At 50.3% G+C, this 25,851-nt stretch overlaps 1 protein-coding gene across 7 annotated transcripts in view; it reads left to right on the top strand.

Moving 5' to 3' along the window:
- The first annotated feature begins 249 nt into the window (after positions 1–249).
- Positions 250–25,851, top strand: part of RASSF2 (Ras association domain family member 2) — a 42,075-nt gene continuing 16,473 nt past the window's right edge. Inside the window, exons 1-3 of one of the 7 annotated variants that reach the window (XM_042980866.1) lie at positions 675–1,478; positions 1,824–2,003; positions 23,755–23,845. In XM_042980866.1, the coding sequence (XP_042836800.1) occupies positions 23,787–23,845 (59 nt within the window). In that variant the 5' untranslated portion in view covers positions 675–1,478; positions 1,824–2,003; positions 23,755–23,786. The other 6 variants (XM_042980864.1, XM_042980863.1, XM_042980867.1 and 3 more) reach the window with 6 other exon arrangements.

Raw genomic sequence — 25,851 nt, 5'->3', positions numbered from 1 at the left:
GAACGGGGTGAGGGAAGCCAGCCCATCCTCCCCACCCCTGCACTCCTACCCCCTCCCTGTCGCCCCCACCCCCAGCCCGGAAGAGACGCCGGCAGCCGGAGCCCCGACTCTCAAGCTGGGAAGGAGGGGACGCGCAGCTCCAGCATTGTCTGGGAGGGAGGGGAGAAGCTCCGCCCCCCAGGGGGAGGGGAGGAGGGAGGAGGGAGGGACGGCGGGAGAGGAGGGGAGGAAGAAAGGCGAGGGAAGAGGGGCGGGGGAGAGATGGAGAGCTAGAGAAAGGCGGGGAGAGAGGCCGATCCGACGCGGTAGGGACGGATAAAGGCAGGGGGGCGGGAGGGGCGGAGGGGAGGCGAGGAGGGCGGGGCGCTCGACCCCCAATCGCGCGGCCGCCGCCTGCGCTGCCCGACTGGATTTGAGCCGGGCCCGCGGATCGCTGACCCAGGCGCGCGCTGGAGCAACGCCCCCGCCCCCTCCGAGGCACCCCCACTTTTCAACTCCGCGGGCGATGCAGCCGGCTGGGGACGCAGGCAAGGCTCGGGGCGCGGGGCAGCGGGCGCGGGATGCGGGGCGCAAGGTGCCGGGCGCGGGCCGGTCCTCTCTCCCCCGCCTCCCTCCAGCCTCGCCGAAAGTTTTCCCGCGGTGTTCCCAGCCGGGTCCAGGTCAGCGCCTCAGTCCTCGGCTGCCCTGGTCTCCTCCCTCCTCCCCCGACCGCCGGGGTTCCTGGGCGTGCGGACTCCCCGGGGGGCGCGTGGGCGCCAACCCCTGCACGCCCACCTTCTGGTCGGAGAAAGTTGTGGTCCCAAGCTCGTCTTTCCCCGAGACCCCTGGGGGTCCTTCCTTCTCTCCGCGCCAGGGGCGGCGACAGGAAGGCGCCCCCACCCCTTCTTCGGGGCCCCGGGACTCCGTGGTGAGCTGGGGCCGGGCAGCAGGTGCAAGGCTGGCAGGCCCGGACAGCGCTGGGAGTGCCCGACCCCAGCCCGGTCCCCATCTTCCCTGCCCAACGGACGGTTCCCCAGAGGCGGGTTCCAGCACCCAGCGCGGGCGGGCGGCGCGCCCGAGGCTCCTCCCGGAGGGCGCAGGGGCCCGGGGCCCTCGGTCCTCGTGGCACTTCCCCTTTGCGGTCTCCCCGCCCGCCTACGGAGCTAGTGCTGAGGTCGTGGGGGACCGCGGCTTCGCGTTCTCTCTCGCCCGAGAGAGGCAGGTGCCTTGGGCGACCCGGGTACTTCTGCATTTCGGGCGCCTGCTTTGCATTCAGCTCTTAAGCTGGGAAAGCCCTGGGGACAGCACAGAGAGGCGAGGTGGCCGGGCGGGGAGACAGAGGGCTCCATCTTACTCTGGGGCTCTCTGTGGGTGCTGGGTTGTTCACAGCACCTCTGCGCCTCAGTGACAGCAGGAGCTGAGCGCTAGGCTTCCCAGGTGTCCGGAATCCGGGTTCTCCCAGAGGAGAGAGGCTGTGACTAGTGTTGGCCAGGTTTATAGTAAGTACCTTAATGTGATGAATGAAAGTTTGAACCAGTGAGCTGACAAATAACAATTCATCCTGGAGTGAGACTCTGTTCCTGCCACAGTTGATCTTGGTACAATGGGAGGAAAGAATTAGAAACAATGATTCTTTTAAACAGCTGTGATTCAGAGCCAGGGGCCTTCTTGCCAGAGCATCTGGAGGAGGAATCTGGGGTGGGATTTATTTTACTTATCAATCCACATTTATTTCCTGGGAACTTTTTCTGCAGGTGGTCTGAGGAATTAAAGAAAGTTCTCACTGCTAAGAGATATGGGTTATTTTGAGGGTTATTTTTGTTTTTGTTTTGTTTTGTTTTTAGCTTGTGTCCAAATGCAGTGTCCCAGGGACTAAATGTGGAGTCAGCCTGGGAGGTGCCCACTTGGGAGCAGCGACCCTGGAGTGGCAAAGTGAGGGTGGGCACCAGCTTTCTGCTCTGGATCAGGCAGCCTGACGCCTGGGAACTGCTGCAGCCTGCTGGGCCGCGGGAGGCTACAAGAAGGTCTCAGTTGGTGGCTGAGCTGGGAGAGGTGGGGTAGGTTGGGAAAGACGGCAGATAGTTCTTGCCCTGGAAGAAGGAGACGAAGCCGTAGATACAGCCTGCCTGGGCACCTGGGAGGGTGGGCTGGGACAGTTGGGGATTCTCTGTGCTGGGGACGCTGAGCGGGGAGTCTTGCCCCTCCTTCAGAAGACAGGAGAGCAGGGGTGCCGTACTGAGAGGCAAGATCATCTAGCGGCGGGGGCGGGGGGCGGGTAGCCCAGATATATCCCATGTTCCTCGCCCTTATTTTTGTGCTGGTGAAATCGGTTAAAATGAGGGGTATCTTCGGGGAGCCGGGCTGAAAGGGGGCCGGGGGACCTGGAGCCCCCAGGCCTGCCCCCCTCCAGGGGAAGGTGGGGTGTGTGCCCTCTGCACCTGACTGCGTGGGCCAGGGCATGTGCACCTGTGCCTGTGTTCCTCCCCTGGCAGCATCCCCACCTTCCTGAGGGGGTCTCATTCTGCCACGGGGGCTCCAGAGCCCGCCTGCCTCTCTGCATGTCTGCACTGCTTCTGTTTGGGGCTCCAGGACCTCTCTCCAGTTTGTGTTGTCTTGGAAGTTAGTTAGGAGTGGTGTACGACCTTCTTCTCAGTCCCTCAACCCCCCCTGTTCTTAGATGCGCTGTCCTACCTGGGGCCTGTCAGTCACCCACTGGTTTTGCTTTGATTTCTTCGTCTGTTTTCCGGGGCCCCAGAGCCAGGCTTCGTGTCTGCCTTCGGTGCGTGAGCTGCTTAGGAATGGCCGAGAGAGTTGGCTGGAGCCGTGCCCAGGACCGCACATCCTGGCACCTCCGCTGGAGTGCCAAAGGCTGTCCCAAAGCACAAAAGAACGTTGGCCTGATTCTTGCCTTCGGTCCTCCCCGGGTACTCGGGTCCTCCCCGGGTACTCGGGCAGGAAGTGTCCTCACCGGGAGGGGGTGTGGAGGCAGGACGAGATTGCCAGCGAATTCTGCTGAGAGGCTAGGAAATGGACTGGGATTTGCCTTGTGTCTCCTTCTCTCCCCCAGGGTGAGAAGCTGGGCAGGTCTCCGCGGTGTGCTCAGAACAGAAGACGCCCAGTCTCTCTGTCTTCAAGACAGTTGCTGAGAGCTGCGACCACGCGATTTACAGAACTGGGGCGGCGGTCCCTTTCTGCCACCTCCCTGCTTCTGCCACCACTCTTTACAGTAGGGTCCAGTGATTTACCCTAATGACCCACTGCCCTATTTAAGCACCTCCCCGCATCTCCAGAAGAATTTTAAATAAGTCCTTAAGGTGGGGTAAGCTCCCACAGGCCTGTGATTGCTGGTTTCATTTCTTTGGCCTGCCTCCGGGCTCCCCTGGAGGAGATGTCTGTGTGAGAATGGAGGGAAGCGGGCGCAGTAAACAGGGACGTCCTCCAGACTCGGCCAGCGGGGCGTCCAGTGGGTCATTTTTGATCAGCCCTGGGATGGCAGGCAGACTCTGGAGCCTGTAATCACAGGTTGGCGCGGCTGCTTGGGACGACAGCTTGAGGATGCAGAACTCCTGCCCAAGTCAGCTGCGGCTGAATCAGGGAAGGAAACCTTTCCCAGAAGTAGGGGGGTGGGGAGGGGCTCTTGGCTAATTCCCGTGGGATGAGCAAAGTGACTTAGAAGGACTTTGCCTATTCATTCCATTGATAAAACTTGACAAGAAGCTACCTTGTGCTGTCCTTGGGCATCTCAACCCCAAGTGATTTGGCAAGATAGGTTTAGTTGACCAGCACGGTGCTTTACCCATACTGGGCACTCAGTTAGATTTGTGAGATTTTGTTTTTTGTTAGATTGTGAGATTTTGTGTTTGTTAGATTAAGTGCTCATTTTTATTTTTTTTATTGTTTATTTTAGAGAGAGAGGGAGGGGAGGGGCAGAGAGAGAGGGAGACACAGAATCCGAAGCGGGCTCCAGGCTCTGAGCTGTCAGCACAGAGCCAGACGTGGGGCTCGATCTCAGGAACCATGAGATCATGGCCTGAGCCGAAGTCGGATGCTTAACCGACTGAGCCACCCAGGCGCCCCTAACTGCTCATTTCTAAAAGAGTAATGCAGAATATTGGATTTGGAGTTTGAATGTGGTTTTAACATTTTCGGCTGCATGATACCGGGCAATGTAATAGATGCTGTCAGCATCCTTCCCATGTTCCGTTGGCCTCAACCAGTGACTGACGAGAGAAGGTGATAAATACCCCAGTTCCCTCACATCTCTGCTGGGGTGACTTAGGGGCACGTGCTGTGCCGTCAGAGTTGCCTAGTAACTGGCTCCCTTCACTGGCTGCTGTCCCTTCCCTGTCTCACTTTCCCAGCCCTCTTCCCTTGCACTCAGATTCTTATTTGAGGGTCAGCTTCCAGGGGAAACCAACCCAGGATAGGATTTAGTTCACAGTCATTTACCGGTAAATGTAAACAGTAATTTAAAGTCTCTGAGCCTCAGTTTCCCTAACTGTAAGATGGAAACTGTAACTGTCTCACCGTGATATTGTGATGTGCATTCAGACAGGAGCCTGGCGCAGGGCAGGCATTCAGGCAGACCTTTGCTGCTCATTGATTAATATGGAAGCGGCCATGGTGGATTTGGGAGCGGGTATTATGATGGCCCATGAATGGCCAATGCTTTGGAAATAAGCTATCCTTAGGCGAGGAGAGGAAACTGAGCTCATCTGCTCATGGCTTTCACACCTAAGCTGTGACCAGTGATACATTTTGAACAACTGACTCTCTAGAGGTTGGGGGGAAGCCCTGCTTTGTAGTATTTGTTGATTTCTATAGTGTAAGTATTCCCACCGCGGCTGATTTCAAGTTACCAACATGGCGCCGTGAACACTAAGTCGGGAAGAGATGTACATAGTCAGCCCTTGAGAGCCAGTAGGAGCAGCTCCAGTTCGTAGCTGACCATGACCGAGCTGGGATGTGGCCTCAGTGATCTTAATTTTCAATTTTGTATACCAAGTAAGGAGGGTAAGAATTGTATGAGGCGTCCACAATTCGGGGTATGTTCAAGCTCTGCCCTTGAACAGCCAGCTGAATCACTCTGTGAGATGCTTCTGGGGTTTACTCAAAGACTATTGAAATGTTTATGCTGTTGTCTTTCAGGGCCTCAGTTTCCCCATCTCCGGGGTAAAGAATTAGACGCTTCCACTAGATCCTTCTGCCCCTGGGTCTCTTTAGGAAGAGTCCACTGCATTCTTCTTGCGTCCACTCAAAAACAAAACCTTTCACAAAGGAGAATCTTTCATGTGACCATACTTCTATTGTGCACCACAGGGCACTCAGCACTGGGCCCCGTTAGAGCCTTTTGCTGTGGTCTTCCCTGCTGGCAAAAGGGAATTCAGTAGAGATTAGCCCAGCCACGTTCCGCCTTCCTTGTGTACCGGTTTCTCTTCATGACACAGGCATGGCGTGTCCCCTGAGGAGGCCTGGGTGGTGGGGAGAGAGGAGCTGGTGTCTTTTGGAAGACTGTCCCCGCTTTCCTGAACCACAGTGCAATGTCACAGACCTCCAAGTGAAAGCCAAGAGAAGTCCACATGGAGAAGGAGACTTTCGTATGACAGAATCCAGCATCCCTGGTGCGGTTTTACTCCTAAGTCTCGGTTGACAGTCCTCTTAAGGGAGTCCCTGACTCAGCAATGCCACTGGTAGGAAGTCTTACCCTAAGGGTATAATTGGACAGGTGCAGGAAAATACGTGCACAGGGATGTCCCTTGCACCATTATTTGTAATAATAACAACCACCAAAATGGAGACTAAATCCCAACAAAAGGAAGCTTGTTCTTATGGTACAGGTATCCCTCGCTTTTTGAAAGTTCTTTGCCCTTATGCTGCTTGGCTTTTATGAAAGATCTACCTTTGTACCTGTTTTTTTTCTAACAGAAAGAAATCTGAAGGGGATTTTCACTTTTATGAAAATTGGCGAAAAGCAAAAATAGCGTTCAGTGTTTGTTTTGCAGCAAACTAATGTAGAGGCTACGTACAACCTGAGCCCTGAGAGTGGTCCCGCCAGGCTCCTTCCCTGGGCCCAACACTCAGCATGTCGGCATCGAGCCTCAGAGCTTTGAACTGGGTTTGTGAGCACCTGTGCTTGTTTCAATTTATTTTGTGTATCCGTTAGCAAGATGTGGCCTGAAGTGTCGGAAAAGCCTAAGAGAGGTTCTTTTTGGGGTCTAGGAGTGCTAAAAATTTTTCCATACAAATTCATGGGAATTGCTTCTTTGCTTTATACGACTTCGGCTCACAAAAGTTTCACAGGAACGCTCGACTTCTGGATGGAAGGGAAGACCCGCATATCTATACGCTGGAATACTGTGTGGCCACAGAAAATACAGGGTACAGATGTGCATCTATTCCTCTGGAAAAATATATTTCTAAAAAGCAGGTTACTGAACTGCGCTATTTGTATAATGTATCATACCCTCTATTTTATATTTGTCTCTGGAAGGATGTACGGCAAAATGTTCATAGTGATTGTTTCTGGTGAAATTTGGGGAGATACTGATCTTCGTCTTTTAAAAAAAATATTTATTTATTTTGAGAGTGAGGGAAAGCGTGAGTGCGGAAGGGGCAGAGAGAGAGGGAGAGAGACAGAATCCCAAGCATCGACGTGGGGCTCGATCTCATGACTGCGAGATCATGACCTGAGCCCATATCAAGAGTCAGACGCTTAACCGGCTGAGCCACCCACACGCCCCTGATCTTAGTCTTTTTTTAAGTTAAATATTTATATTTTTTATTTTTAATTATGGTAAAATATACATAATATAAAATCTATCCCTTTTATCCCTTGTAAGTGTACAGTTCAGGGGCTGTCTAGTCCGTTGGGTTCATTGTAACATGATATCACCGACTGAGTGACTTAAAAACTACAGAAATGTGTTTCTCATGATTCTGGAGGCTGGAAGTCCAAGGTCAGGGTGTCAGCATGGGCGGGTGAGAGCCTTTTCCAGGTCTCTGACTTTGCATTATACCTTCACATGGCAGAAAGGATGGGGGGGGGGGCTCCATGAGATCTCTTTTATGGGGGTGCCAATCCCATTCATGAGGGTGGAGTCACCCCTATGAATCATACCCAAAGGCCCCATTTCCTCATCCCATCACGTGTTTTTTTTTTAAGTTTTTTAAAAAATGTCTATTTATTTTTGAGAGAGACAGAGACAGAGCATGAGTGGGGGAGGGGCAGAGAGAGAGAGGGAGATACAGACTTTGAAGCAGGTTCCAGGCTTTGAGCTGTCAGCACAGAGTCCAACGCGGGGCTCAAACTCACAGGCCGGACGGTGCAATCATGACCTGAGCCGGAGTTGGACGTTTAACCGACTGAGCCACCCAGGCGCCCCATATACCATCACATTTTGGGTTAGGATTTCAACATATGAATGTGGAGGGACACAAACATTCAGACAACAGCAGTGACATTAAGTGCATTCCCATTGTTATCCAACCATCACCAGTATCCATTTCCAGGACTTTTCCATCATCCCACACAAAGACTCTACCCATTGAACATTAGCTTCCCACTCCTTACCCTCAAGCCTCCCACAGCCCCTATTCCACTTACAGTCTTGGGGTTCACTGTGCCTTGAACGTAAGAGCTGTCCTGTAGTGAGTGAGGTCCAAACCAGGTAGAGGTGAGTTGTTGAGGCCATCTTCCTTGAAGATTGAGAATGAGATCCTCCCATTTCAGTTTCAAGCATCCTTTGTGTGTTCCGGGCTCTGAGGCTCAACTTGACCCGCTCAATGCCCACCATGGTGGCTGTGGTTATGGCTGCTGAATGTTCTGTCCATAGGCAGGGTGACCTGCCTGGCATGCAGGGAGGACTTTAGTTGGTGGGGGTCCATGAGGCCCCAAGTGCTCTGGAGACATGGGTGGTAGCCTTAGATAGTCGGTGCCCTCTTCCTAAAGCTCCATACGGGATCTTACAGCTGGTCATACAGACATTTGGGATAAGGATTACTTTCTTATGCCTGTGACAAGATAATCAGGCACAAGGTATAGTGGGGTGGGGAACAGGGGAGATGGTGTGTATGCTTCAGCTTCAGGTTGAGTCTGAGGTAAGAGGGGGTCGGGAAGCTTCAGGACCCAGAATTGGGAAACCAGGTCACGTGTTCAGGCGTCACGGGAGTGGATCACGTGGCTTTTCTCTGGAACACCTTGTTCTGTGGGAAAAGCTTGAACTTTCTTGGTAAGTGAGCTCCCGGAAGGGCCTGTCAGGCTCTCCAGGGGGTCAGCCATAGGATGTAGGTCTGGGAAGGACAGACTTGCCCACTGGACTCTGGAAGTTTCTTTACCTGGCCCTGTCTGTTTCCTCTCTGCCCCGTGGAAGGCTGCTCTTTTAATCCTAGACAGTCGGGGAAGTGTAAAGATTTTACAGAGATGGCCTTTGAAGCCCATGTTGAGGAGAAGTCCTGTTTTTCACGCTGTTGATTTTTCTTTAGGGTCATTTGGCTGGCTGTAGGGCAGGCAGAAGAGGGTGTGAATGTGGTTTTGTGGAAAACTTCCCCTCAGCCTCCTGGAAATGTTCTGGAAACCCCCAGATGAGCCATCTCTCCTGGTAGTAGGACGGGTCTGAGATCTGCTGCGTGAGAGTGAATTTTTCCACACGCACAGGGGGTTAAGGGGGTTAAAAGAAGGTGGATATAAGATGCCCCACCATGGCTGCCCCCAGGGAGGGCCCAGCACACATTGGATTCTTCCTTTGCTTTCCGTTCCTTACTGCTTCTGAAGTGCAAGGAACCTACCCAACTTGGGGGGTGGGTGGGGTGAAGGAGGCCCACCCTCCTGGCTCTTGGGTTTCCAGTCCTGGCCCCGGGTAGCCAGGAGCAGAAACCCCAAGATCTCTGCACACAAAACTCAGAATCTTAGCCTAGAGCACCAAAAAAGGAAAAACTGCTGGGGTTCCCTGAGGAAGGGGAAGTGAGGTCAGAGATGGGTCTCAGAGAAATCACTCAGTAAACAGGAAGAGTGGCCAGAAAGAAACCTGTGCTTGTCAGAAACAGGGAACTGAAGGCAGCCCCTCCTCACCTGCCCAGATCGGTCAGCACGTCCCCGCAGAGCCGAGATGCTAACCACAGATAGCGAGTGGGGGCCCCAAGGGCAAGGACTCATCCAGACCTTGGGCCCTCACCGTGGGTCGGGGCTCCACCTAAACCCCATCATTATTGGGCTGGAGGAAAGCCTAATTCACCCTTCCCGAGGTACAACATTAAGCTACCCTATAAAATAGCTCTTGGTTCTGAGAGACGCAGGTCAAGAAATGCTGTCTTATTTGCCTGGTTGGGGCCAGTGTTTCCTCCACCAACTTCCCGTTCTTTTCCTCAGGCCAAGTCAGCCATAGAGAGTTTCCCAAGTTGTTGGAGTTTAGCCCCTGCAGGGGGTAATCTTGGTGAGGCCCTTCTGGTTAAAGATGACAAAGGTGCTGCTTTAGGGAGGTGGATGTAACCAGGCCCTTCCTCGGCAGGTCTGTCAGATTGGAGGGTTAGATTTCTAAGTCTTTAGTTTCTCTGAGCCAGAGTCTAAATTCTACACACACGCATGCGTGCGTTTTTTTACTTCCTTAATGCCTTTTTTTTCCGTCCTGCTCCAACACCCTGGTTCTCTGATGGGAGCCTAAGGGCCTTTGGATTTCCTCCTAAACATCCATCCAGAAGGTCAAAAGCTCGTGGACGCCGGTGGGACTTTCCTATAAACAAGTAGTTGCTCATCCGGGCCTGCGAGGTGATTGTTTGGGTGAGTACCCGTGGTGACTTTCCAGGTCACTCACCTGGCCACCCGCCCGCTGGTGTGGAGTGGGAGGCAGGCCCTTCTGGCAGGAGTCCCAGGACCATTTCCTCATATCTGCCCCGACCACACTGGGGACTCAGATCAGTGCACAGAAGGCCTGAGCAGAACAGGCCGGGGTCCCTGTCGGCCGACCGTGGAAAGAGCAGGGGCTTTGCACACCAAGCTGCCTGAGGGGGGAACCCAGCATGGCTTGAGTCTCAGCTGCTCATCTGGACGGTGGGACAGGCAGGGGCTGCCTCCTGGGATGGGAACCAAGTTTCCCGTCAGCAAAGGCCTCGTATCTGTCATCAGTCAGACCCCAGGCTTTTTCCGGGCTGGGGGAGCAGGTGGTCTGTGGGACCCACGACTGTGAAGCTAGCTCATTCTTTAGACAGAGGGTAGATGTGACTTAGGGTCTGTGGTTCTGTGATGCTGTAGGTGCCCAGGTTCCTGGACAAGGTCTCCATCCCTGGCTCCCACAGGGTCTGCTTTACCTACGGCTTGCCTGTCCAGCCATTCACTCACTTACCTCCCCTCCCCAGGACTCCTGGACCCACCGTGGCTGGCCGCTAAAGCCAGCCTATCCCTGCCTGTCCTGCTCAGCCCGTTCCCCCATGTCTGGCGTTTCGCCAGGGTACCACAGAAGGAGCCCCGGGCTTCTTGTCAGCTCTGTGACCTGGGACAAGTTGCCTGACCTCTGGGACCTTCTGTTTCCTCATCTGTAAAACGGTGAAAATAAAGCCTTCCCCATGGGTTCTTTCTTGTAAGGAATAAGATAAAGCTTCTAGAGCCTTGTTACCGGCAGTGGCAGCATCACTTGGGAGCCCGCGAGGAATGCACATTCTCCCATCCAGAAGTTCTGAATCGGAAACTGGGGGAGAGGGGGAAAGGAGTCTGTATGTGATGAGCCCTCCAGGGGATTCGGGTACACCCTCCAGTGTGAGAACCACCCCTCTGGACATGGCTGGGTCAGCCGATTTGTCGCTGAAAACTCTTTTCTCCCCCTTCCCCTCAAGAGAGCTTTCTCGGCAAGAACTCGAGGGCTTCAGCTTCTCCGCCACACAGTCCGACGTTTGACCCCAGCTCCGTCTCTTCCTGGCTGTGTGTTTTGGGACAAGCTACTTCGCGTCTTTGTGCCTCCTTGGTTTCATCTGCAAAATGGGGGTATTAGGGTTTCTTTCTTCACGGGGTTGTTGTGGGGATTCGATGGGTCAAAGCAGATACTAGGTGGCCCATAGTAAGCTCTCATTTAGGGTAGCTGTCTATTTTTCGCATTTGGTATTTTATTATTAGCACGGTGATAATATTGTGATTGTTCTTTTCCTGATTTGTGGGGGAAACAGGTGTCAAGGTGCCTCCTGAGACGAGTGTTCTGCTAGTTCTCTTGCACTAAGCCCCTTTCCACCTGCCAGCCTCTTCCCAAATACCTTCCGCTCCCCCTTTCTTGATGCTTAGCGGGCTTTTGAGGTGGCGATTGGCAAAGCCTTTCATTCACGGTCAAATGTAAAGCTGAGAAAGTGCAGTACATACACTTGGGACACTTGACCTTAACCCTACGTCCTTTGGCAGTGTTTGGTGCCAGACTCTTTCTTGAGCAGAGTGATTGGGAGAGCTGTGTGGGTGGGTCACTGGAGGCCTAAATGCCTGGAAAAGGGGACAGAGGAAGTGCATTCAGAGAGGGGAAGATCAGTGGGGTGAACAGGTCCCGGAGAGGTCACGGCCCTGGCCAGTAAGTGGGCCTTTCATTGAATAAAGCAGGCAGGTGGAAGGCAAAATGTGCCCTATTTCCTTCCCAAGCAGCCTGAATTTTGCCCGTGTCTGGGACAGGATCAAGTTCAGGTTCAGGAACCAGGAGGTGGAATCGCTTGCAATCTCTAGAACTTGGCAGGGTCCCAGGCCACAACTCTTGTGTCCTTCCTCGTGTGGCGCAATAGGGTTGGGGTTTCCTGTTTGCCATCGACACTTCTTCCTGCCCCTATACCAAGGAGCTGAAATGCAGGGGGACTATCTCCTCTGCCACTGCTTGGTGACAAAACGGAGTCTCTCAGGAGACCTGATGAGAAAGTCTTTAACACTATAGTATGAAGCGCTGTGTCAGATAACTTTCTGCTCCAACCCAGGGGCTCCCGATTGTCCCCGGGAGGCAGGGCAGCACTCAGAGAAGAGGTGGGGACAGGCCCCAAAAGGGGAAGCTGTGGGCCTCCAGCGAGCATTTCCTTTGTATCTGGAGCCTGGGGCTGGCTTCCTGGCTTCTGCGGTGCGGTGCCCTGCATGACGGAGCCCTTTTGCATCAGCTAGCTGTGGCCCTGCACACACTGATCCTTTGCGATGCTCTACACCGTCCCCTCGCCCCTTTGAAAGATTAGTAACGGGGAGGGGGTGCTAAAGATCCAACTTAGTTTGCTTTGAGAAGATCCCATTCCTTCCATTCTTGAAAGGCTGCTTTGGGGTACATTTCGTGGTGTCCTCAGTCTACACAGCTGTATCCCTATCGGACTTTAGGATCGTTCTCAGCCCTGGTTGTACATTGGCACCACCTGCGAACGCTTTAAAACTGCTCATGCGGGGCACCTGGGGGGCTCAGTCGGTTAAGCTAAGCGTCCAACTCTTGATCTCCGCTCAGGTCATGATCTCGAGGTTCGTGGGATTGGGCCCCGCGTCCGACTTTGCGCTGACAGCACGGAGCCCGCTTGGGATTCTCTGTCTCCCTCTCTCTCTGCTCATGCTGTGTCTTAGTCAAAATAAGTAAACTTTGAAAAAAGCGGTCATGCCTGGGGCCCTTTCAGGGGGTCTGCTGTCATCAGTATGAGTTGCAGCCTGGATATCAGGAATTTAAAATCAGCTCCTCTTGCCACCCACCCCCCACCCCCACCCCGAGCCCCATCCTCAGGGAGAGTTTAATGAGTGCTAGAATGAGAACCTCTGAGGTGTCCTGTGTCTCAAGGCAGCTGCTTCTCCTTCCTACCCTGGTTTCGGCCGAGGCCTAGCAGACTGCACATCCCTCTCGTTGGTCAGAGGGCGGCTCTGTGGGGTTTGCCCCCCTGGGAACTCTCTGCGGCAGGCCCTCCCCTCCCCTGTCTCGTTCTCCTAGCTGTACTTTCTTAGATACTGGGACTGCCTGGGTGCTGGAAACCGGCTGTTGCCCCCGGCCCCCATCCTACCCTGGTTGCTGAGCTCAAGCCTGGCTCCTGCCGTGCCACCAGGAAGAGAGTTTGGGAAACAGAGTGGGGTTCTTTATCTCATTCTCGACTTTCCTGCCAGGGGTTGCCAGCCTTTCTGTTCTGCATTTGCCCTTCTCCCTCTGGGGGCTTTTCAGTTCCTTTGTGTCTAGGCCAGAACAGAAACGGTAGGGATTAGCCAGCGTCCCGGGGATGCTCTGAGACCAGAATTAACTACGGTGTGTTCTCCAGGCCCCCTGACAGGAAGGGAGTGAGGGCACCGGAGTCTGGAGCAACCAAGAGCTGAGAACACAGGAGACCTTGCTCTCTTCGAAGAGAGCTTTGGATGCCTTTTCCCACCTCCTTGAGCTTCTTGAGTGCTTAATGTTTGCCTTCCTCACAGGAAGCTGAGCCGGTGACTTTCAAGGGCTTGCACGGCCCCTCATTTATTCTTGGGGAGGCTGGAGACACCTGTGAGAGGGGGAGTCCGTGAAAAGGAAGAGGGAGGGATCTTTTGTGCAACAGCTGCAGGGGTTTGACTGGTCCGGAGCTGGGGCAAGTCTGCCCCCATTCCTGCAACTTAGCCTCCAGCCAGGGGCACCTGGCTGGCTCCTGCCCCCAGCTGCTTCCTCCCAGCCTGAGGGTGGTGGGAGAAAGTGGATTGCTCATGAGTCTGAGCTGCTTCCCAGTCCTGGGAACTGTTCCCAGTCCTGGGACCCTCCTCCCAGAGGGGCTCTCAGCTGATGGCTGACTGGCGCAGGGGAGCAAAGCCTGGCCTGCCTGTCTGAAGCAGGGACAACTCTGTGGAGTTATTCACACGCCGGAGTTCCCATGGGATCAGGCTATGGCTGGGGTCCAGCTGACCCCGGTGACCCAGTTCCTTCCCCGGCCCGGCCCTGCTTCCCTCACTTGCGTACAGGTTTCTCTCAAAAACACTTCCTTAGTAACTCATGTGCCCCCAAATCCTTGTTTGGGGCTCTGCTTCTAGGAATCCTCTTACCTAAGACAGCAGGAACCCGCTCCCTCCCTGGAAGAAATAATGATAATGGAAACACCAGATGGATGGTTTCTGTGTGGTGGTTAAGTGCTGGGGTGGAGGGCAGGTTGAGGTGTGAGCGCCTGCCCCCGACACTGCCCAGGGGCAGCGGGGACACTTTGAAGGAGGAGCTAAGTTTTGGATCAGGGTCTGGGGAGCATGTGAGTTTGCTTGGGTCTGTAGAGGAGCATGGACACAGAGCGTGAAAAGCAGACCCAGAAAGTTCTCTGTGGCTGGGGTGTCACCCTCCAGTTGTGTAGGAACCTCTCCTCTGTCAAAACGTTCTCTTGGATCTTAAGGAGGGTTGTGTCCCCAGGTTGTCTTTGGTGCAAGCAGGAAGTAATGGATGGGTAGTCACGTGAAACATACAAACTAGGTTGCACCAGCAAGGTACATGCTATTGCCCAGGCATTTGAGGGAGCCGAGGAGCACCTAGAACATTCTGCCAAGGCATGATGTCAGTGCCAGTAGGAAGGACTGACTCATTGGTGGCCCCAGTGGGTCTTCAGTGTGACTAAACCCCGGGAGGCTCGTGTCCCGATGTGGCAAGCCCGATATTTCGCACATCTCCAGACCTTTTAGCAGATGTGGTTCAAAATACACTCCACCTCTTAAAGTCTTTCTACAGGGAAGTCGTGCTGATTTAGAATGCTTGAGGAGGGGTGCCTGGGTGGCTCAGTCTGTTGAATGTCTGGCTTCGGCTCAGGTCATGATCTCACACTCCGTGAGTTCGAGCCCCGCATCCGGCTCTGTGCTGACAGCTCGGAGCCCGGAGCCTGCTTCCGATTCTGTGTCTCCCTCCCTCTCTGCTCCTCCCCTGCTCATGCTCTGTCTCTCTCTGTCTCAAAAATAAATAAAAACATTAAAAAAAAATTTTTAGAATACTTGAGGAGTGAAAGACTCTGTTCACAGAGGAAGTTCAGTAGGTGTAAATAGGATTTAGACTCCCAAAGAGCAGCGCCACATTACAAAATATTTTTGATAAATAGCTTTTTATGAAGTTCTTTTCCTATAAAGTTTATGTGTTGTGTCAGAGTTGTCCTTCATCCGTGTCCCCTTTCTCTCCCCTTCTTTTTCTGTGTGGGAAGCTATGAACCGTGAGCCGTTTCAGTTCTGTGTCTGAGATGCTGGCCGATGTGGGAAGCCCGGCCTTCCTCCCCATCTAGTTGGCTCTTCCTCAGAGAGATGGTGGCTTGCCACCTGTGCATCCTCAAGGCATCGTGGAAGCGTTGCTTGTAAGTGATCCTTGCAAGGCATTTTGGAGTCCCAGAGTGCTCCGCAAATTCTTGATAATAAGAGACAAGGCAGAAGAGTTGCAACAGCCACCGAACAAATCCCTCTCTCCGAGGCTGCAGACATTGGCAGGCGCCTTGGAGGAAGTGTCCAATTGAATCCACATTCCAGCCCCATCGACCATCTTCCTCCGACCCCTCCTTGTGCGAGGAACAATACTCTGTTTAAGGAATATCAGACTGAACTCTAAATTTCCGGCCCTTTGTTAGCTTTGCTGCTGTGTTTGCCTTAAAGTGAATGTTAATTTAGCTGACACTCCCCCCACCACACACACACTCCCGTCTCCCCCAGCCCTCTCCACCCCTGTCCCCTTCCCTCCTCCAAAACCCCCAACTGGTTGGAGGCAGCCAGTGATTTGTGGTGATAGTTGCAAAGCTTGTGAAGGGAGATGCAGGTGTTGGTCTCAAGACAGACGAAGAAAGGATTGGGTCCTAGAATCAGTTACTTATCTTATTTTATTTTATTTTATTTTATTTTATTTTATTTTGTGTTTCTTTTTTTTTTTTAATTTTTTTTAACATTTATTTAATTTTGAGAGACAGAGCACAAGTGGGGAGGGGCAGAGAGAGAGAAGGAGACAGAATCCGAAGCAGGCTCCAGGCTCCGAGCTGTCAGCACAGAGCCCGATGTGGGGCACGAACCCACAAACCGTGAGATCATGACCTGAGCCGAAGTCGGAAGCTCAACCAACTGAACCACCCAGGCGCCCCTGTGTTTATTTCTTTATTTTGAGAGAGAGAGTGCAAGTGGGGGAGGATCAGAGAGAGAAGGAGAAAGAGAATCCCAAGCAGGCTCCATGCTGTCAGTGCAGAGCCACATGAACCGCGAGATCGTGACCTGAACTGAAATCAAGAGTTGGACGCTCAACTGACTGAGCCACCCAGGGGCCCCAGTTACCTGTAGTTTTAATTCAACCGTGTGGTAGGCTATTATTTTCCTAACACCCCTCACCCAAGACTTGTAAAAGTAAGAAAAAAGGTGGGGAGAAGTTCAGGTTGGAAACAAAGATGGAGGCAACACGAGCCAGTAGGTCTGATGCATAGCGATGGTCTTGCTAAGATCACCCAACACAGGTAGGGCGATGGGACCCCGGAGAATCCCCACATTTGGGCCATGAGACTACTTGCTTTTTATCAATCTGGCAAATACAAAAATAGTGGTTAGGGAGGTTGAACATCTTTTTGTAAATTTGCTAACTATTTTAATTTATTTTTCTGTGAATTCTGTGAAAGTATTCTTTCACATATGTTCTTTGCCCGATTTTCTGTTGGGTGTAGAATCTTCTTCTTATGGATTTATTAATTTTGCATATTAATGACATCAGCTAATTTTATATATTAATGGCATTAGCTAATTTTACGTATTAATGACATTAGCCCTTTGTCACATGTATTGTAAATGCTTTCCCCCAAGTTGTCTTTGACTTTTGACTTTGGACAGGGTAAAAAATTTTTTTCTCAACAGAAGTTGAAAATCTTTACAGATTGGTTCCATTTTGGTTTTTTTTCAATTATGCCTTCTGGATTTTGAGTCTCTCATAGGAAAGTTTTTCCCACTTCAAGTTTATATATATCCTATGTTTCCTTCCAGCATTTTATGTTTTAATGTTGAAATTTTTTATACAGATATCATTTCTTTTGGTGGAAGGAGTAAAGTAGGGGGTTAGCTTTCCCCTCCTCCCCTTTCCAAAGGCTAATCAATTCTCTAGCAACATTTTTAAAATTTATCTTTCCCCTGCTATTTAGATGTAGCCCACTTCTATGTTCCCAAATATATTTGGGTCTGTTTCTATATGCTGTATTGTTTTATTGATCTGCCTATTTTTTTCTCCAAGTACCAAATTGTTTTAATAACTGTAGAGAAGACTTAAATTCTCTAATTGGAGGGGCGCCTGGGTGGCTCAGTCGGTTAAGCGCCCAACTTTGGCTCAGGTCATGATCTCACGGTTCATGAGTTTGGGCCCCATGTTGGGCTCTACACTGGCAGCAAGGAGCCTGCTTGGAATTTTCTCTCTCTCCCTCTCTTTCTGCCCTTCCTCTGCTCATGCTCTCTCTCTCTCAAAATAAATCAACTTAAAAAAAATTCACTAATTGGTATGTTCAGTGGATTTAAGAGGGCATGCTATCAAAGGGACTTGTCTTAAAACAGGACAGACTGCTTTCAGATGCAAAACAAAATTACCAAATTATAGCTTATGATGGAGGCAGTGAACAAAAGAGTCCTGCAGAAAACCCAATCTGTGAGTTAGATTAACTACAGAATTCTTTTTTTTTTTTTTTAAGTTTATTTGTTTTCTGAGGGAGAGAGGGAGAGAGAAAACACACACATCAACAGGGAAGGGGCAGTGAGAGAGAGGGAGAGAGAGAGAGAGAGAGAGAATCCCAAGCAGGTTTTCCACCAGCATTTTGGAGCCCGATTTAGGGCTCAAACCCATGAACTGTGAGATCATGACCTGAGGCCGAAATCAAGAGTTGGACACTTAACCGACTGAGCCACCCAGGCGCCCCAGGTTAGCTGCAGAATTCTAGGAAAAGAAGGAGATGGAGGTTTGAGTAAAAATGATACAAGACTCGAGGGATCGGGGCAGGGACAGATGGATGGATGGATGGACAGACAGTGCTAGAGAAAGAGGATTGGAGACATCGCCGAAGAAGAACCAAGAATGGAAGGAAGAGAAGAGTATCGAAGAAAGAATAGAATAACATTTCCCTGGTTGAGGAAAGACTTGAATGTTCACGGTGACGTCTGTCCACGGCCACTAACCTGGTGTCTGCTCCAGCCAGTCTGTGGGGTTGGCTCTGGCTGAGGTTCCCCCATGACGGCTCTGGGTTTTCTTCCTTGGGCTCCTACCACCAGCTCCCGGCTCTGCCGACCAGCCTCCCTTTCAAGGCACCTTTTCCTCTTGGCCTCCAGGGTACCGTGTCTCCCTGCTCCCCTTCCAGGGGCTCCTTTTCCTCTGCCCATCGCTGACCTATGGAGTGCATTGGAGCCCAGCCCCCTCAGCCTTCTACGCTTTCCCGACCTCCTTCCCTGGGAGTTGCGTGCTGTCACCTAACTGGGCCACAGACCGGGCTGTGCCTGCCAGCCGCGGCCTGTGTGTGTGCATCATCCTGGACTCTGCCTTTAAGCCCACGGCCATCGCTTCTCGGCCTTTTGGCTAAGATCAAGTGTAACCCCACAGCAAATCTGGCAGCGTGCCCCTTTCCAAACCTTTTTATTGATGCATCAACGACTTTTCCATCTACCTCTCTAAACCCTTTAGACATTGTGACTCCACCCTCATTGTCCCCTTCCCTGGGTCAGGACCCTCCAGGGGTCCCCTTGCCACCGTTCCCTTCCATAATCCTTTCTCAAAGCAGGTGGGGTGGGGCAATGGTTCTGAAGTTCAAGTCAGATCACACCCTCTCCTTGTGTTCCTCTTGCCACTGTAAAAATGACCCCAGATGCGGTGGTTTACTCTCTTACGTTCTGGAGGCCAGAAGTCTGAAAACGGTTTCACCGGGCCCAAACCATGGTGCCAGGAGGGCTCTGGGGGGAAACCATTTGCTTGCCTTTTCTGACTTGGAAAATTGTGTTCCTTAGCCCATGGCCCCTTTCTCCACCCTCAGCCAGTGTAGCACCTTCAAATTTCTCTTTCTGCTGGGCTTGTCTGTGGCAGATCCTCCCTCTGCCTCTCTTTGAAAGACACTTGTAACTACATTTAGGGCCCTCCCAGGTAACCTAGGATGGTCTCCCCATTTCAAGAACCTTAATTTAATCACACCTGGGGACTCATAAGGTAACATTCACAGGCTCCCGGGATTAGGACCTGGGGACCTTTGGGACCATTATTCAGCCTACCACACCTCCCGTGGAACCCCAACTCCTTGGCATGGTCAAGGTCCCCCATGGGCGCTACCCCATCTTCCACAGCTCCGGGGTGCATGCTGCTTCTGTCTGGACCACTCTGCCCTTCACCTTTACCTTTGTCAGCTGTACCTCATCATTGAGGTCTCAGCTGAGAGGTCACTTCCTCCAGAAAGCTCCCGGGAACACCCCAAGTCCAGATTAAGCGCCCTTCTGTGTGCTGCCATATACCTGCCTTCCTTGCTAGAACAGTCTCCTCCTGTCCATCTCCTGCTAGACCTTGAGGGCAGGACTGTGCCTGTTCACTTTGCTGTTGAATCACCATCAGGAAGCGCAACATGTGGCACAACGCTAGGCATGCAATACATTTTTGTGAAATGTGTAAATTAAAATATGCATAGAAAGGGTACTTTAAAAACTACTCACTAGTTATGGGTAATTGTCTTTTTAAAAAAATAACTTTTTCACCGGTCTGATTCTCTTTTTTCCTTCTTTTTTTTTTTTTTTTCCTGCAGTACATATGTATTCCTATTTTTATGATTTTTTTCCCTTTAGGAAAAATAGAGAAATTAACATTTATAATTTAGAGAGAACAGTTGTGTTCTTAGGATACTACTTTTGGGTACGCAGGTGGGGATTGAATTTTCTGAATGGAACTCAGCCCTTCAGCTCCCCTCCCCCACACTGATTGCCCCTCCTTTCGGGGGGCCTTTCGTGTTTGTTTCTTGTGGCTGCTTGAACACGTCACCGAAATGTAGCCCCTTAAAACGACACAACTTTATTACCTCGGGGTCTCACTGGGCTCAAATCAAGGTGTCAGCTGGGGCTGTGTTCTTTTCTAGAGGACCCAGGGGAAAAATTCACTTGCTCGTCCTTTTCAGCTTTTCACATTCCTTGGCTGGTGCCTGTCTTCCTCCAGCTTCGAAGCCAGCAACAGCAGATTGTGTCCTTCTCACATTGTACCACGATAACACTGGCTTTTCTGCCTCCCTCTTCCATTTTGTAAAAAATCTTGGCGAAATACCCATAAAATGTATCAGCTTCGTCATTTTTTTTTTAAAAAATTTTAGTATTTATTTATTTTTGGGAGACAGAGAGACAGAGTGCCAGCAGGGGAGGGGCAGAGAGAGGGAGACGCACGATCTGAAGCAGGTTCTAGGCTCTGAGATCCGAGCTGTCAGCACAGGACCTGACGCAGGGCTCGAACCCGCAAAGCATGGGATCATGACCTGGGCTGAAGTCGGACGCTTAACCGACTGAGCCACCCAGGGGCCCCAGCAACCAACTTTCTACCTTATGGTTCTATGACACTGGCTACTTTGGAGACTTCATATTGGTGGCATCAGCCAGTGTTTGTCCTTTTGTGGCTGGCTTATTTCAATTAGCAGAATGTCCTCGAGGGTCATCCATATTGTAGCACGTGTCAGAATTTCCTTCTTCTTCTTCTTTTTTTTTTAAATGTTTATCTATTTATTTATTGACACAGAGAGAGAGAGAGAGAGAGAGAGAGAGAGAGAACAAGAGACCTAGGGAGGGGCAGAGGGAGAGGGAGAGAGAAATCCCAAGAAGGCTCTGTGCTGTCAGCAGAGAACCCGACGTGGGGCTTCAACTCATGAACTGTGAGACCATGACCTGAGCTGAAACCAAGAGTTGGCTGCTTAACCAACTAAGCTACCCAGACACCCCAGAATTCCCTTCTTTTTTTAAGGCTGCATAATATTTCATGGTATACCATACACCGTTAATGCATTCATCTGTTGATGGACATTTGAGTGGCTTCCAACTTTTGGCTGTTGTGATCAGTGCTGCTACGGACATGAGTATATACATATCTCTTCAAGATCCTGCTTTCTATCCTTTTGGATATATACTCAGAAGCGGAATTGCTGGATCATAGGGTAATTCTATTTTTAACTTTTTGAGGAACTGCCACATGGACCACATGTCCTCAGTGGCAGCACCATTTTACATTCCCCACCAACAGTGTCCAAGGGTTCCCATCTTTCCACAGCTTCATCAACATTGTTATCTCATGTCTTTTTTTTTTTTAATGTTTATTTTTGAGAGAGAGAGAGAGAGACAAAGTGTGAGCAGGGGAAGGGGCAGAGAGAGAGGGAGACACAGAATCCAAAGCAGGCTCCAGGCTCTGAGCTGTTGGCACAGAGCCTGACACGGGGCTCGAACTCATGAACCGCGAAATCATGACCTGGGCTGAAGTTGGACGCTCAACCGACTGAGCCACCCAGGCGCCCCTGTTGTATCTTTTTGATACTAGTCATTCCGACAGGTGTGAGATAGAGGTCTAATGTCATTCTTTTGCATGTGAGTTTTCAATTTTTCCAGCATTTATGAAGAGACTCTTCTCCCCCTCTTGAATATTCTTGGCTCCCTGGTCAAATATTAATTGTATTAATTGTATTAATATTAATTAATAAATATTAATTAATTTCTGGTCCCTAAATTCTGTTCCAGTGGTCTATGTGCCAGGATCATACTGTTTTGGTTGCTATAACTTTGTAGTAAGATTTGAAATCAGGAAATGTGATGCTTCCAGCTTTGTTCTTCCTCAGGATTGCTTTGTCTATTTGAGTTCTTTTATGGTTCCATACACATTTCAGGATTATATTTTCTGTTTCTGTGAAAAATGCCATTGGAATCTTGATAGGCATTGTGTTGTTCTAGAGATGGCCTTAAGTACTATGGACATTTTAGCAATATTCTTCTGATCCATGAACATGGGACATTTTTCCATTTGTTTTTGTATTTGTTTTCAATTTCTTTCATCAATGTCATTTAACTTTCAGTGTGCAAATCTCTCACATCCTTGCCTAAATTTGTTCCTAAGTATTTTATTATTTTTGATGCTATTGTAAATGGGATTGTTTTCTTTATCTCTTCTTCAGATAGTTTGTTGTTAGTGGATAGAAACACAACCAATTTTTGCATGCTGATTTTGTATGCTGTACCTTCACTGAATTCATTGATTAAGTCTAACAGTTTTTTGGTAGAGTCCTTAGGATTTTCTATATATAAGATACTATCATCTGCAAACAAAGACAATTTTATGTCTTCTTTTTTGATTTGGATGCCTTGTATGCGTTTGTACTGCTTGATTGTTCTGGCTAGGATTTTCAGGACTGTGTTGAATAGGAGGGGAGAGAGTGGGCACCCTTGTCTTGCTCCTGATCTCAGAAGGAAAAGCTTTCAGGGTTTCACCATTGAGTGTGATGTTTGCTGTGGGCTTGTCATATCTGGCTTCTTTTATGTTGAAGTATGTTCCTTCTATACCCAATTGGTTGGAGTTTTTGTCCTGAAAGGATGTTGAATTTTGTCAGATGCATTTTCTGCGTCTGTTGAGATGATCATATGATTTTTATCTTTTGTTCCGTTGATGCGATATATCACATTTACTGATTTATGTGTGTGGAGCTATCCTTGCATCCCAGGGATAAATCCCACTTAATCATGTTCTGTGATCTTTTTATTTAAAGTTTATTTATTTACTTATTTTGAGAGAGAGAGAGAGCTGTGAACAAGGGAGGGACGAAGAGAGAGAGGGAGAGAGAGAGAATCACAAGCAGACTCCATGCTGTCAGCACAGAGCCTGACGTGGGGCTCGATCTCACAGACCGTGAGATCGTGACCTGAGCTGAAATCAAGGGTCAGATGCTTAACTAGCTGAGCCACCCAGGTGCCCTTCACGTTGTATGATCTCTTTAATGCACTGTTGAATTTGGTTTGCTAATATTTTGTTGTGAATTTTTAAATTTGCACTCATCAGGTATATTGGCCTGTAGCTTCTTTTCTGGTAGGAGGCTCACCTGGCTACCAGGGTATCAAGGTAACACTGGCCTCATGAAATGAGTTTGGGAGTGTTCTTTCCTCTTCAAACTCTTTTGGAAGAATCTGAGAGGAATTGATATTGATTCTTCTTCTTCTTTTTTTTTTTTTTTTAATGTTTGTTTATTTTTGAGATAGAGAGAGACAGAGCATGAACGGGGGAGGGTCAGAGAGAGGGAGACACAGAATCTGAAACAGGCTCCAGGCGCTGAGCTGTCAGCACAGAGCCCGATGCGGGGCTCGAACTCACGGACCGCGAGATCACGACCTGAGCCGAAGTCGGCCGCTTAATCGACTGAGCCACCTGGGCGCCCTGATATTGATTTTTCTTTAAATGTTTGGTAGAATTCACCAGGAAACCATCTGGCCCTGGGCTTTTCAAAACCTGGGAAGTTTATGATTACTAATTCGATCTTACTTGTTATTGATCTGTTTGGATTTTCTTTTTCTTCACGATTCTGTGTTTGTAGATTGTACGTTTCTAGGAATTTGTCCATTTCTTCTAGGATATCCAATTTGTTGGCATATAATTGTTCACAGCATTCTCTGTGCCTGGAACGTCTGTTCTGGGGCTTTCCAAGGGCTGTGGTCTTGGGGTGGTTTTTCCCAGTGGCTGTGGCCAGCGGAGGCAGCAGCCCACAGTGTGGCACCTCACCAGCCCTGGGTCAGCGTTGGGTTGTCCCAGCTGTGGATCGGGGGTGGGAACAGGGAGCCCTGTTCTCCCTCCCCTGGTCCAGGTTCTGCTGAGTTCCTGAGGACACAACTTGACTTTAACCTGTGTCTTTTCTCAAATATAGGTCTCCCCTTCTGATGACAAGGGAAAGGAAGAATGGATTACAGTCACGAAACCTCCCTAGTCCCGTGTGGACAAGATAAATACATCTCCAAGTAAGGTTTTTTGCTGTAGTGTTGTGTCCCCAGGGGCCAGTCCCACATGGTTGGAAACCCCTGGCACAGGAGTCTCTTCTGTACGTGGGCGAGCAGGGGCTCCTGTCGGGGGGAAGAAGCGAAGCTCCCAATTGTGAACTAGTGACAGCACAGCAAGTTTGGTGCTTTAGATAAAAACATGCCCCCAGAGCCTGGCCATAGACCGCGAAGTAAAGACCTTCAAGACACGGCACCCTTGGGTGCTCAAAAGAGATGGTGCCCTGGAGGGCTCCCAGGAGGAGGAGTTAATGGGGGTGGCTCGCTGTGCTACCTGTGGTGTCCCTTTGGGGGGGGTCCCAGCTGGGCTGGGTCCCTGTGCTGCCGGCGTTCTGACTAAACGTTCAGGTGCCCCCTGAACAGAAGGAGACAGTTTCATTGCTCTCTATGTACAAAAATCTCTCGAGCTCAGATTTTTGGCTAATGTGAGCCAAAGTGGACTCTTCCAGATTATCTGTTTGAGGATGTATTTTTATATCCGGCACCAGGATTTGTTCACGCTGGGTGCTCTGTATCTGAGCTAAATGTTTAGCTTATCTGCCACCAAATTGTTTTAATTCCTTTACACATATTTAGCCATATACAGACACGCAGTTGTGTGAGATATGGATCGCTCTTATCTCCTCATTGACGGATTTCCCCGGGGACTTCTGCTGACCAGTAATTTGAGATCTGCGTGTTCAAAAGGGCCAAACGGCTCTTGCGTTAGGTTATTTGGAGTCGCATTTTTCACTAATTCACTTAGGCTTCCATAGAATTGCTCCGATTTTTCTAGGTTTAGCTTGGCAGGAGATTCTTGGAATTTCAAGCCAGCTTTGACCTCTGGTGTGGCCCCGCATCGCTGTGTTGAAATGGCTGGAGTCAGAGAGACCGAACTTCATAACCTCTTGCCTGAGATGAGGCAAAAGCACATGGCAGCCTCCTCAAGCCTCTCTCTTCCCAGCCCCCAGGCACTAGCATGCACCTTCCCATAGACTGTTCTCAGGTTCGCCGCGGGCTCACCCTGATCACAAAGGCGGGAAGTCCTTGCTCTTTCTTGTTTAGGAGAGCTGTGTTTCCAGAGGACCACCTGGAAACCAGGATCTAACAGCTAGGGAGGCCTGATATGAGGCTTCGGAGGGAGATTGGCAAGTTAAAAAACATTTTTTTTTTTTTTGTTTATTTATTTACTTAAGCAGTCTCCACACCTAACATGGGGCTTGAACTCATGACCCTGACATCAGGAGTCCCATGCTCCTCCACTCAGCCAGCCAAGAAACCCCAAATTTTTTAAAAAATAAACTGAAAGGAGCCACCTGGGTGACTCAGTCAGTTAAGCGTCCGACTTCGGCTCAAGTCATGATCTCACAGTTGGTGAGTTCGAGCCCCATGTTGGGCTCTCTGCTGTCAGCACTGAGCCTGCTTCAGACCCTCTGTTCCCCCTCTCTCTGCCCCTTCCCCACTTGTTCTCTCTCTCTCAAAAAGAAATAAACATTTAAAAGAATAAATAAACAAAAAATAAAATAAACCAAAAGCATCTAGAATACAGTAAAAAGATTCTAGGGCCCAGGGCCCAGGACCCTCTTCTGCCCCCTTGTGGTCACTGCTCCCCAAGGTGAACCACTGTCCTGAATTCTAGCACCCATTTTAAACATCACATACCTCGAACCATACGATACGTGGTCTTTTGTGTGAGGCTTCTTTTGCTCGACATAACGTCTGTGGGATTCATCGTGTTGTGCGTAGCTCGTCCATATTCTTGCGGCTACGTGATATTCCACTATGTGACTCAGCTCCCTTTATTCATCCACTCCACTGTTGATGGGAGTTTGTAGGTTTTTAAACACGCCCTAAGGTCATGTCTATGAAGCTTAAGTCGGTGGGGTCCAGACCTTTTAACTTTCTGAAAAGCCCAGAAGTTTCTGAGTCTCATGGAGGCCTACAGGGATCGTCCTGTCCTAACTCATAGCACATGTGAGGGAGGACAGACA

This window comes from Panthera tigris, chromosome A3, assembly GCF_018350195.1.
Source record: "Panthera tigris isolate Pti1 chromosome A3, P.tigris_Pti1_mat1.1, whole genome shotgun sequence".
NCBI classification, from domain to species: Eukaryota; Metazoa; Chordata; class Mammalia; order Carnivora; family Felidae; genus Panthera; species Panthera tigris.
The sequence above is the reverse complement of the archived record's forward strand: the minus strand, read 5'-3'. Positions and strand labels throughout refer to the sequence as shown.